Source organism: Diplotaxodon limnothrissa, linkage group LG8 (genome assembly GCF_057381915.1).
Source record: "Diplotaxodon limnothrissa isolate DT_005_m linkage group LG8, D_limnothrissa_male_GT1.1, whole genome shotgun sequence".
Lineage (NCBI taxonomy): Eukaryota > Metazoa > Chordata > Actinopteri > Cichliformes > Cichlidae > Diplotaxodon > Diplotaxodon limnothrissa.
This window is the reverse complement of record NC_140603.1, coordinates 23,144,586-23,157,886: the sequence shown is the minus strand read 5'-3', so window position 1 is coordinate 23,157,886 and position 13,301 is coordinate 23,144,586. Positions and strand designations below refer to the sequence as shown.

General features: G+C 40.2%; 1 protein-coding gene across 1 annotated transcript in view; it reads left to right on the top strand.

Moving 5' to 3' along the window:
- sncgb (synuclein, gamma b (breast cancer-specific protein 1)) overlaps positions 1-13,301 on the top strand; it is a 15,248-nt gene extending 1,947 nt beyond the window's left edge. Inside the window, exons 3-8 of the mRNA XM_085360272.1 lie at positions 1,498-1,834; positions 5,459-5,500; positions 9,310-9,437; positions 10,278-10,295; positions 11,085-11,126; positions 12,367-13,301. Of these exons, the coding sequence (XP_085216398.1) occupies positions 1,498-1,834; positions 5,459-5,500; positions 9,310-9,437; positions 10,278-10,295; positions 11,085-11,126; positions 12,367-12,375 (576 nt within the window). The 3' untranslated portion in view covers positions 12,376-13,301. The remainder of the gene's footprint in view (positions 1-1,497; positions 1,835-5,458; positions 5,501-9,309; positions 9,438-10,277; positions 10,296-11,084; positions 11,127-12,366) is intronic.

Here is a 13,301-nt window from a genome sequence, read left to right as displayed (position 1 = left end):
CTTTATCTAGTATTATACAGTGAATATAATTATTTTCCTACTTGCCAACATTTTAATATCAAACAACTGTTTTGTTTTGTTTTTTGAAAAAAAAATGGAGCTTGTGTAAAGTGGGATTTAGCTGGTGAGGAATAACCTGTAGATAAGTCACATGACTCTGATATTGATTACTTTTCGTTGATTTGCAGATGTTTTACAAGCTGATATCCAACAAATGCACAATATAAAGTAGAATTCAGTGATTGAATCTAGTGTGCATCATCACCTTTATTAGAAATCGATGTCTGCTACCCTTCCTACAGCCTTACATGAATACCACAGCCTCTTCTGCACTAGTCCAATACAGTGAATCAGTGTATTCTTTATTACACTACCGCAAACCAACCAATGTAGCCTAGTATCTTCATTAAACCTTTGACTAACACAAAATTATTATTCAAGTACAGTTTATTTTGCAGGATATTTCACAAAAACAGCAAAATACCAAGTACGGATCCAATGTGTGATTTAAAAGCTAAACTTTTGAAAATAATCTCACATTTCTTCTCCTGTGCGTTTCACTGCATGTCACTCCAACTTTACATGTGCACCGCGAACGCATCACAGGGACGAGAAGAAAAAAGGATGTGTTGAGGGTGTAGCGGGTCGTGGGACGTTTTTGTTTTTATTACTGAGCAAGTATATCTCCATGTTTTCACTGGAAGCAACACCAGGCAGCAGCACACGGAAAATTACCTTAACCTGCCTCAGATTTAATGACTGAAGGTGCTGAAGGTTCCGGATCATTCAAACCCTGGTTGTGATATCAATGTCACTCAGAATCACTGCACTGCTGAATCAGCATGTCTGAGTGAAACAGAAAGAGGAGGAGGAGGAGGAAGAGGAAGAGCGGGGCTGTTGTGACTCATTCAGGTGAAGATGACAAAGCAATTTCTCTCCAATCACAACCACAGAAATAGCTGTAGATGCTCTCTTTGTCTTTCTTAATGCATTCTGATTCAGCTCAAGTGGTAAAAATAAAAAAATCTGAGCTGATGGCAAAGCATTAATATAAACAGCAATACTATAAGTAAAAAGAATAGAAAAACATATAAATAAAGTATCAACTGAGAACATTTTGCTAAGAAATTAAAAACAAAGGAAGCAAATGTTTGGGACAAGCTCTGTGATGCAACTGCAGATTACATTGCAAAATTTAAGGATGCATATGATCTGACAAGAGGATCTGTCGGTTATGTAACCAGCGCATGGAGCCTCAGCATCTACAAAGGTGTGCCCAGAGCAAAGCGTGCCAATCAAAATATGCAAACAGATAGCCAGAGGCTGAGCTGAGCATGAGAGAGAGTCACCAGAAGAAAAGATGGACGAGAGTGGAGGGATGACTAAAGGGGCGGGGTTGCAGCATGACTTGAAAATGCTGCAGCATCCGGCTGCCTCTCCTCCTCCTCTCCCCATCTTTTTACATATTGGCTGTATCCGCCCTCCTGTTTCTCTCAGTCTGAGTGCTGTAGCCCTGCTGTGTGTTCCTCTCAGCCCTCTGTTGGAGCACCAAAGGGAGGAGGAGCCACCAGGAAACAGGCACTTACACATACTCACCCAGCCACACACTCTGACATCTCACAGCATCACTTCTGCACGCTCACTGTAAGCACCAGCCAGCCAACCAGCCAGGCCCATTTGGAGCAGGGGAGCCCAACTGTTTCATCGCCCAACATGGATGTACTGATGAAGGGGTTCTCCATGGCCAAGGAGGGGGTGGTGGCCGCCGCAGAGAAGACCAAAGCTGGCATGGAGGAAGCAGCAGCTAAGACCAAGGAGGGGGTAATGTATGTAGGTATGTAATATATCATGCAGCAAAAAGAGTTTGGAGGGTTGTGGGGGGGAGGTGCACTCATTTTTTGGTCTATATGTGGAATTACTTCGTGTACTTTTTGCATCATATGATTTGGGATCCATGTCTGAGACTTGTGAGAGGAACAGATAGAGGAGGAGGAGGAAAAAGAGAAGAGAAGGCAGGAAGGAGGGGATGGAGTGAGTGCTGGTGGGATACTGCTGCAGGACTGGTGCAGGGTCCAGAGGGTGGACAGTGAGAAACAGCGAGGAAAAGACAGTGAGGGTTACAGCTTTGCAGCAGGACAGTGATCAGTGGATGTTTGGGGGGAAAGCAAAAGAAAAGCAAAAGAGAAGAGCAAAAGGAGGGAAAGGAGGTCACTGCAGAGCTCTGTGACGCCGCTTCCTCGGGCTTTCATCACCTGACCAGCGTGACTATATTAAATCACTGGTCTGTGAAGCAGTTTGGATGGGGATGTCCAGTGATGGACTGGTTTCCAGAGTGTCAATTTATCTGATTTTTTTAAAATTAAATTTACAGAATAGAGCTGACTTACATTCATAATTAAAAGAAAAAAATATATTTAGAAAAGTGTTATAAAAAGCATTTAAACACTTAAAAAGAATCATTTCACAGCAAGACGCAAGATGATGTAAGTGTAAGAGGAAATACAATTTTAAATGCCCAAGAAAAATGATTCATTTATATTTTACCTCGGGTGCTTTGCACAGATGCTGTTGTTTCCTGCACTTTAATTATAGCTCAAGCTGCCACTGCGTCACGTTTCAAGGTTATCCCAAGCAGCAGGCTTTCACACCACCTGGGACAGGCCAGAGGGGGTGCAAAAGTAAGGAGGGTGGGTGAGGAACGATCAGAGTGGAGGGCTCCATCGTTGTCTGCTGTCTATCCTGTCAGTGCTCTGTCTGACCGTCATGCAGCAACTACAAAATTTTAATCATAATGATGAAAAAAAGGGGGAAGTCAACGGCACAAGCTGGAGAGGGAGGGGTGAGTTAGGGCAAGGATCATTTGAGCACTGCAGCAATTTGCTCTCTCTCTCTATCACAACCCCTCCACCCCCACCCTCCTTCTCCCGCACGCTCTACCCTCATCGGTTTGTGCTGGACGCAAAAACATTTGTGTGCTTGTGTTAGTTTGTGGCGTCACAGCAGCAGGATTGGCCTCCCAGTGAGTGCTCCTTCCTTCCACCCCCCACAGCTCACAAAACACCCACCCGAGGGAGACATGGAAGAACGGAGGGATGCAGGAAAGAGAGACAGAGAGAGAAAAGAGGGGGTAAAAAAATGAAGGGAGGGGTGTTATGTCACCAAAAGCTTTGAGCTTGTAGTCTCGTGGCTCGTGGAGGAGAAAGACAGGTGACACATTGGGACAGAGGGCTGAGACTTGCTGGGTAAAGAAACCCTGGATCTTCCAGGAAGTAGACAGTGGTCACAGGCTCAAGGAAGCAAGAGAAAGGGGGTAAAAGTGAAGCAAGAGACAGAGAGGGAACAACGCAGATCACAGGGGGAGGATCAGAAGGGGGAGAGGGGATGTGATCAGTGAAGAGTGTCAATGGTTTCACTGTATCCACCTGCAGCAGAGTGCCTACGTCAGCATGTGGCTGTCAGTACACAGTATCAAGGTTTGCACGCCTGCTTTCCACCACATGGGCCAGACCTGGACAAACACAGCAACATGCTCAGTGATTTATTAATTTATTTTTAAAAGCTTCTGCCGCAAAACAGCTCCAAAACTTAAGTTTTAACTTTTAATTAAGAGATTTAACTTCATGTGATTTTATCAATCCCTTTATTTTTGCTTTTAAGATTTAATTCGGTGTTTTGGTAATCACTGATGGTTTCATTACAATCTTTTGTTTAAAGAGATTCATGAAAAATCCAAAATACACAATCTAAAAATTCTAGGTGTTTATTTTTGCAATAATATGAAAATATACCAACATATATAGCAATTATTTTAGAAAGAAATCAATTAGCATGATTTTTTTTTCTGCCCTGTAAATTTAACACGATGTATTTGCAATACGGAATATGAATTTCCTTTTTCATTTGTATGTATATGGTAATACAGCGTGTTGTTGATTATATATAGGTGTGTAAAATTGCATCTTTCTTTAGCTGAGAGCACATAAGGATTCACAGTTAACAGGATTTTTCACCACGTCAGGATTGCTGAAGCGCAAATCCTCCTCTGGAAAAAAAGCTGTATTTCTCTGTGTTTAACGCATCATTTCATAATGGGTAAAAATGCATTCAAACGCTCTAATCCATACCGTCTTTGTGTACTCAGGCATGCCTCCAATCAGGATTATAATTTATTACAAGGATTATTTCAACAATTGCGTTTTTGTTCTTATTCTTGTCATTTGATCAGCTGTGTCCTGTGCATCACCTTCAGCTGGAATCGGCGTTATTACAAAAAGATGTTTATGAGTTACTCGATAAATCATAAAGCAAAGTTTCCTCAGAAGTCATGTATTCTTTCACAGGCATGGCTTGTTTGGTGACAGGCAGATCAGCTCTTCAGCTGAAATAGTCACGGCGTGCAGTGACACTCGGGAGGGGGGCTCCCCCTGTTGACTGAGAAAGAAGCTGTGTCACTGCAGCCTGCGATGAGCTGTACTGCAGTACTGCTCAGTACCCCGCACGTGGCTCATGTACCACGGGGAACGTGCTGAAAGATGGAGGGAAGCAGAAGGTAGCAAGGCTGACTGGATGTGGGACACTGTAAATGGCAGCAGCTGCATCTATGTGACTATAAAAAAGAGTGCAGTCAGTTTACTCATCTGCAGATGTAGCCTTCCTTTCCTCCATTAGTTCCTTTTTACCTTCCTCTCACTCTTTCTACTGTTCTTATCTTTTAGCTCGGATACTTCCCTCCTGTCATCCCTAACGTTGGCAGATTACATAACCACAATTTAATCTGCTGGGATCATACTGTAATGAGCACAGGGCTGGAAAGCAGGAAGGCACACACAGAGACGTGCGGCTGTTGCAGCCCATTCACAGGATGACTTCCAATTAAATAAAATGTTTCCAAGTGAAAGGAGCTTTTTTAGAGCTAGTGGTAAAGATAACAGGATCTTTAAACAGTCCAGACTTTATTAAAAAAATTTAAAAAGGCAAAACCCTTTGAGGACGCAGGAAAGCGCACAACATACCAGTCAGACTGACAAAACTGTGAGCAAAAGTAGGTCTGTGAATGTATTTTTAGAAACAGTAATGGATCACGCTGAGCTGAGACTCTTGGGAATGTTATGTCAGAGTTTAAAGGGGCAACAGCAGCTGAGAAATGTCCAAAAATACATAAGCAATATCTGCCGTCAACATTTTATGATATTTCTCTGACAACATTTAATGCACTGGTGTATTAAATGTGCTACTATTAGGCTATTAATAATGTAACTCTCATTGCTCTTATTCCTACATTATTCATTAATAACAAATCTATTATATAGTTTATGTTTCATTTGACTGTTTTACTTACTGAGGAAAGAAACCATAGACAGGACAAACAGGGCGTGTGAAATGTGTCTCTTTATTTTACAGGAAACATGCATGAGTCATGTACATGAATATGAGTCTGTTTTTCCTTTTTGGTCTGCAGGGAGTAAGACAAAGGAGGGAGTGGTGTCATCAGTAAACACAGGTAAGAAAAGCTGCATGTTTGAGCCACTATTAAGATCATATAAATATAGAAACAGAAACCTCTGAGGGGAGAATGCAGAGGTTTGTTGTCTGAATATGAAGTGATTGCTGTCCCGAAGAGTTCGTTATGATCCCTTCTCTTATTACAAAAACAACATCCGAATATATTCATACTTCAGCACTGAATTCATGGCTACACCTTTAAGCACTGTGCTGAAACACTCTGGTTCTTAGAACAAGGAGCTCTTAGTCACACTTGAATGGTATAAAGTCCCAGATGGCTACAAGGGTATGTTTTGTAACATAGGTAGGTGGGATGGTTAACCGTCAGTTAATCTTCATTGTTGAAGTTTTTTTCTCTAGTAAAATCGAAAAAAATAAAAAATACATTAATAAAGTTTGAAAATATTTCTGATAAAGCACAGATGCCACCTACTGTATGTGTCACTCAATTTGATTTTGCAACTAGCAGGTGCAGATGTTGATTATGATGATGATGATGATGATGATGATAACCTTTTATTTTGAACAGATAAAGGCTTAAATGCTCTGTAGATGCTGATCTGATTTCTCAAATTACTTCTTTTTTGTATCTAGAAATTTAAGATATGAAAAGCATAAATATTGAATTTTGGTATAAATCAAATAAGAGCAGTATGTACAAATAAACTGTTCATTGGATACAAGTTTAGAGGTACAATCATCAGAAATGTGTTTAAATACCAGGTGTCCTCTTCCAGGTGACCCAAATGTGGTTCATTGCTTATTACTAAAATAATACTATGGCCAAGTAGAAATAAGAAAAATCCTGATTTTATTCTAATCCATACAGATAATAACAGAGCTGCATAAAGCTTTAACTGTCATATAGAAAAAGTAAATAAGATGTTTACCGAAGGATTTTAATGTTTAGTGCTGTTACTTTTAATATTACTTTAAATAATGACATTACAGTTGTGCTAAAGGATCTGGAGACTTCACTTTGTCCTCCACTGAGCAGGCTGATGTTGTTTGCTCTGGACCCTCTTATACAGCGTCATTTGTGTGTGAAAGACAAACTTCAGGTTTCAAGATGTTTTTAAACTTTGCTTTTTATAAAGAAAATAAAAGTGAATAACACTATCTTTCTGGTTTAGCAAATTATTAGGGGTGCAACGATATTCGTATCGATATTGAACCGTTCGATACAGTGCTTTCGGTTCGGTACGCATATGTATCGAACAATACAATTTTTTTCAAATTTTTTTTTTTCAATTTTTTTTTTTTTTTTTTTTTTTTGTGTCCCGTTTGGATCTATAGCCATCAGAATTGTTGTCTTGAGGCCAAGAAAGATGCCAAGAGGATTTATTTTAAGTGGATCATCATATTGGTCCATTTGATTGACCTTTATTATAATTATGAATTTATTTTATTTTCAGTTGCAAACGGGACAGACATGACTGTGGGATAGGACAGGGGGAGAGAAAGAAAGAAAACCAAAGGGGAGAAAAAAAAAGAACAATACAAAATTTGTAATTTATTTTATCAACTTTCCTTCTGACGATGCTGTCTGTGTTGAGCGCTCAGTGAATCTGCATTTGACTACTCCGCCTAGGCTCGAGAGTGCAGCCTAGGCGGAGTAGTCGAACGCAGATTCACTGAGCACTCAACACAGACAGCATGGTCAGAAGGAAGAGCGCAGGGCAAGCTAGCGAGACAGAAGTGGACCTCCCCACCCTCATTCAGATCTGGCGTTTGGAATTATTTTGGTTTTCATGTGACGTATGACCCTGAAGGTAAGCGAGTCATGGACTAAAGTAAAACAGTATGTTGGATGTGCCATGCAATGCTCAATTACATGGGTGGGAGCTAGTGTGTTAGCGCAGTTAGCTCGTTAACGTGTTGGCCGTCTAGCCCCTCTGTATAGGGTAGCTCGTTAACGGAGATTTGCCGTGTTGTGGCGTTAAGGTTATTTCAACGAGATTAACCTGAAAGCACTAGTGGGAACACAACGAATATGACTGCACATTTACACTGACATCATCCTAGTGCAAAGACAAAAACAACAAGCATGCTACTAACTTTAGCCGAGTCATTTAGACAGCTGTTAGCACAGGATTCTCCTTATGCTGCTGAGAATATAACCCAGAAGAAGCGGATAGTATAGCTTTTATTTTGGAAAGAGACATTTCTCTGTAATAAACTCTCTTTTCCAAAGATGAGTGATTCCTCAATCAGATACAGGGCTCGCAATATCGCTAGCCCGACGTCCCGGGGCTATCTCTCCCCTGCCTGTCGGGCTATTGTAGGAAGGAAAAATATATGTCAATGCTTTTGCATTCTTTCAGAAATGTAGCTGGGTAATTATGTCATTGGGTGAGCCACTGTCAATATGTGACATATTGAAATCGTGTTTGAATTTGCGCTTGTTTTTTTGCTTTCACTTTGCAATCGTGCGAACTGTGTATAGAGAGCGACAGCACTGATCTGTGAGTGATGATAATTTGTGCACCAATTCCTCTGACATCGTCTTATTAATTGTTAGCTTACTATGCAAACATGACAAGTGAAATCTCCCGCAGCTTAAACATGTGAGGTTGATCGCGCAGAGAATCGCTGAGCTTATGTGAGTACGTGTGTAAAAGCAGCAGGATTTATATTTGACTACGATGACCTGGATGACTGAGAACCTTCACAGACAGATATATATTTTAGTTCTGCTGAGCCAAATAAGACAGGTCAGGGTGAAGAAGTGACAGCCAAAGAAAAGCTTACCACAAAACGGAGAAGTTATGACAAATCAGACTATAAGGCAAAAAGAAAGTGCAGCTTTATGGTTTCATGGACAAAAGAATTTCTGTGGCTGCAATATGACGAGCTAAAAAACAACACGCACAAGGGTTAGGGTTAAATTTAAAAACTGTACTTTTGTGTTAAAATATATATTTATAATTTTAATAAATGACAAATTAAAAAGGCATGAACATTTTTTTTTGTATCGAAAAAATATCGAACCGTGACACCAAAGTATCGAACCGAACCGAACCGTGAATTTTGTGTATCGTTGCACCCCTACAAATTATATATGTGAAAAGGCTCTTCTGTGATGAGGCCAATGTATCAACTTAGTTTCAGGGGTGTCTCCATAGGGGGGGCCATGAGGTGGCACTGCCCAAGCCTACTCCACACTAAAGTTAGGGTCACTGTGGTAGACTACTGTTCATGCCCAACACTCTTAGATGAAAGCATCAATAGGATTATAGCATAAATAGTACTGGAAAATACATTCACATCACTCAAGTGACGTACAAGCTTATCCTTTAAGTACTTCTTTGTTATGATACCATCTACTTCTACTCTGCAGTACTTGAAATAAAAAGCTACGTTATGTGATATAATGTATTTTATTGTATAGCTTACAACACACATTAATGAATCATTAGAGAATAATGAACTATTTTCAAGCAACACTGTAGAATGAGTACTTTTACTTTAGGTACTTTAATTGCTAAAACCTTTGTACTCTTAGGTTACTTTAGCAGGGTTATGAATTTTACTTGAGAAAAAAGGTGTAAATATTTATTTACAGTTCTACTTGGCAGGTAATACACCTGTATGAGGGCAGATGGTTACACACTAATCTGAATATGTTGTCTACACTGCATACCACTTTTCCTGATCAAATGTTCTGATTTCCTGTCCCATCCCCATCTGATCTTTTCAAAGTCCTGGAAAGAGCTTTGCACAGATTTTCACATTGAGGTGAAAATCAGGACTGTTTTCTCACAGTGCAGTTTACACACTAACCCTCTTTCGCTCTCCACGTCTCAGTGGCCAACAGGACCGTGGATCAGGCCAACATTGTCGGAGAAACAGCGGTTGCAGGAGCCAACGAGGTGGCGCAGGCGGGTGTGGAGGGAGTCGAGAACGTTGCTGCATCAACCGGGCTGGTCAACCAGGTTAGTTACCATGGTTACTGTGGGTCGCACCAACACTCTTCATAGGTTTACCTCATTAGCATCTTTGCAGCTCTAGAAGGGAACCAGAGTTCTCATGCAGTAACAATGCTGAAAACTTCATTTTTAAAACGGGATCGGGGGTTGATTGAGCTGAACAAAGTGTCAGCTGCACATTTAAGTTAAATTGTGCCTGAAACTGATCTTTAATGCTAGTTTGAGGTTGAACACTAGATGGAGCCATTTCCCCTGAACTCACATCAAACAACTGCAGGACACCAAAGAAATCCAATTTCTTTACTGCAGCACTCTGTTGAGAAACTTTAATTACATTTATTTGCTCTGAGTAAATTAAGGTCATTGTGGCTCCATCTGCTTGTGAGAGGATTTTTCTGTCTGTCCAGTTTTCCACAGCCTGAAAAAATTATACATTTTTAAACTTAGTATTTACGGATTCAATTATTATTTATGTCATCACTGTGTTGTTTGCTTGTTTTTTAAGCAAAGAAATAATAAAATACATATAACTGTGACACATTTGCAAAAAACTTGTATTACAACTTGTATAAGAAAATTTTGAATTACCACTAATGTCATTTGGAGCTCTTGAAACTGATCGTCCTCCTTCTGCTCTTATACGTTGAACTCTCTGTCAGATGTTAGATGTTCTTGCATTTAACATTTGTGTCTTTTCTGCATGTCTTTATTGTCGTGTGTTTTGTGTGCTGTTCTTTTGTTATAATTTTGTGCCAGTGCTTTTTTTTCTTGTGCTTTGTTTTTGTGTTACTGTTCTCACATTTTGTTGTTTGTGCTGTTTGTGTCTCATTTTTGTTTCCCTGATAGGAGGAGCCTGTATACGAGGTGCCAGTTGGACAGAACATTTTGGGGTCATAGGTCATAAAGAAATCGGGAGGGTTAGGAAAGCGGGGGGGGGGGGGGGGGGGGGGGGGATACTGTGCATGATGCTAACAGTCTGTTAGGTGTACACAATCTGTAGAAACCCTTTTGTATTGGATTGCGTGAACATTAGTTAATAGTGTACAACAAACTCAGTGAGCTTCAGGAGGAAAGGGAAGGAACAGAAGCTTCTGTAAGGCTTCCTGAATTTATTCCTGCATCATTTGGGGCTTTGGATTAAACCCTTCATGCTTCCAGGAAAAATCCAAGTTGTAATACAACATAAAAAATAACTTTGTGACTTCTTCCTCTGAATATTTGAGACATTTTCCTCTCATGCTCACTAAGTTGCGTACTTTAGGCTCCAGTGATACTAAAATTCATTTCTAACCGTGTAGCTTGTCTATGCAACATTAAGCCACATCTATAGAACATCAGACAAGGCAGTGAATATTCTTATGGCATGCTCTGAACTGCTTCCCTGTAAGGCCTGTGCATCAGAAGCCTGTAGGCAAAAGTGTTCCTCTGACATCTTAGAAAGCTATAATTAATTAACTGACTCTCCCTTTCCTGAAAAATCTTGCGCATGATGATAAGAGCTCTTTCAATGGCACTGCATGCTTTTTGGAAATATTGTAACTGCTTTATTGAATTAGAGGTGCCATCAGTTCATTCTTTGATCCTTGCTGAAATATTCACGCCACCTCTCTCGTGTTTATAATCCATCCACATTAACGTCTTCTCCTCCCACAGGGAGAATATGGAGGAATGCAGCAGGGCGGGGAAGGAGGAGAGGTAAGATGAAACAATTTCTTTTATTTCATGTATTTTATTAAAAACACATACATTAAAAGCGGTCACATACACCTTTGTTATACAGAGGACTTTCTTTCCAGTTTCCAGTTTCCATGATCCCGGTGAGACTCAACATATCTTCGTTTTTTTCCAACATGATGTTAGTTTTATCCCAGTTAGAGTCAAACAGACAATAAAGCACTGTATGCTTGAAGGTGGGCATTCATTGTGATTTACAAGTTGCTAATAACTAACAGTGTCCCTGCATTTCTCAGCCTGATCATCTCCTCTCTTCTCACATTTACTTTCAAAACACAAAAAGAGTAATGGCCGAATTTGGATAATTTCATGTTGGTCACATTGATCTTTTATATACAGTCTATGATTCTTCTAGTGGTAACTAATGTGGAGCTGCTAGTGTTGAGAAGAGATGAGCTATAGAAGTTAGACAAAGCAGATTTCAGGCTTCTAGATTTCAAAACAAAACTGTACAACTTACAGATTAATTAGTTTATACAGGTTTTTACTGTACACATCTCCAGGCTTTAAGACACATACAATTATTTTAAAATGTATTTTCAGTTCTTAAAATGCATGGATAGGCAGATCAGTTGGAATCCATTCTCATTTTAAATACACTAGAGTAAGTTTCAGTATCACGTTGCATATCCTATACTATCAAGGATCAAGCTGCTACTGTGCGTCAGTTTAGTAATTTAGTAAAGATCAAACATCCAAGCAAAATGCATTTGTAAATTGAGTAAAACCATAATTTAGACAATAATAAAATCTAACCTAAAGAATCTGTGTACCAGTCTCCAGAATCCAAGGCCTAAATAAACACAAACCGGATTAGCAGAAAAAGAGAAGCACGCAAGTTTATAATGACAGCAAAACACTGAAACCAGGTGGGACATCTTAAAAGGAAGTTGTTTGGTGTTGCTGTGAACAAATCAGCGATTGCACAGATATGATGAGGATTTCTGGCTGCCTTTTTAAAGTAAGAGGTCACAAGCAGAAAAATGCTTGAAGCCGCTGGTTTCATGTTGAACTATGAATGCAAAACTCTAAATCGAATCATCTAAAATATGATTGTATGGAAATTTTAAGTAGCAAAAAGAGGAATACTGCTTTATGATCTTTAACATATGCTTGATGTTTTTTACTGTTATACATATAAAAAATGTCTTCCACTGTTGATATTTGTGTTTTTATGTTTTTCTTCTTTCCTCCCTTCCAGGGATACTAGTCATCTTCAGGCCCTCCCGTGCTCTCCACCTGCCCCTCGCCTCCCCCTTTGCCTCGCTGTACCAGACTCCAGATCTTCAACAATATTTTTTTGTGACTTTACGGAACCAAAATCAACTAATACAGACTCTTCCGGATGCTGCACAACCGCCCCTCTCTCCCCGCTCAGTCTCGTCACTCCCCGGTGCCTCCCCCTGTGGTCCTCACCGCCATCTTTCCTCCCCTCTAATTTAAAGCAGCCTGAAGCTTTCGTACCCCCGCCTCATCTGTGTGTTAGTGGTGTCCTGATATGATCCTGGTGTTGTTGCTCTGCCACATGAACCCATAGTAAAATCTCACACGCAAACACACAAAAAAGAAACACACCAACATTCGGCACACACATGAAACACTCACATACAGTACATGCCGTTACGGCACTGACTCGCACTTTGGGCGAATGAGTCACAGTTGGGGGAAATACGATTCTGGGTGCGAACAATAACACAGTGTGCGACTGAGGCAAGACATGAGAGGGTGGATGAGCTGCAGTCAGTGCGTCTGTGTACCAGTGTTAGCTCGTGTATGTGTGTGCATGTGTAGCTGCTGCTGTATAGAACAAATCTCCAGAGGCTTGTGCAGGAAAATGTGCTTTGATGATGTTGAAGTTACATGTGAAGTAGTTAGAGTAGACTGCATGAACAGATGTGTAGAATGACTCGTAACGTGTTGTTAAATCTAGAGTAGCAGCTGTTCTGTGTTGCTTTGAATGGCTTAGTGTGTGTTTCTACTCAGTGTTTAGGGTTAATACAGTGGAAGCAATAGACAATATTCATCTGTCAGAGCAGCAGCTTGAAATGTGTTCATGTGATGCATGAGAAAGCAAAGGCAACATTTTAAAAGAAACTCCTATAACATTTAAATATTTGAGGTGTGAGAAAGCAGACT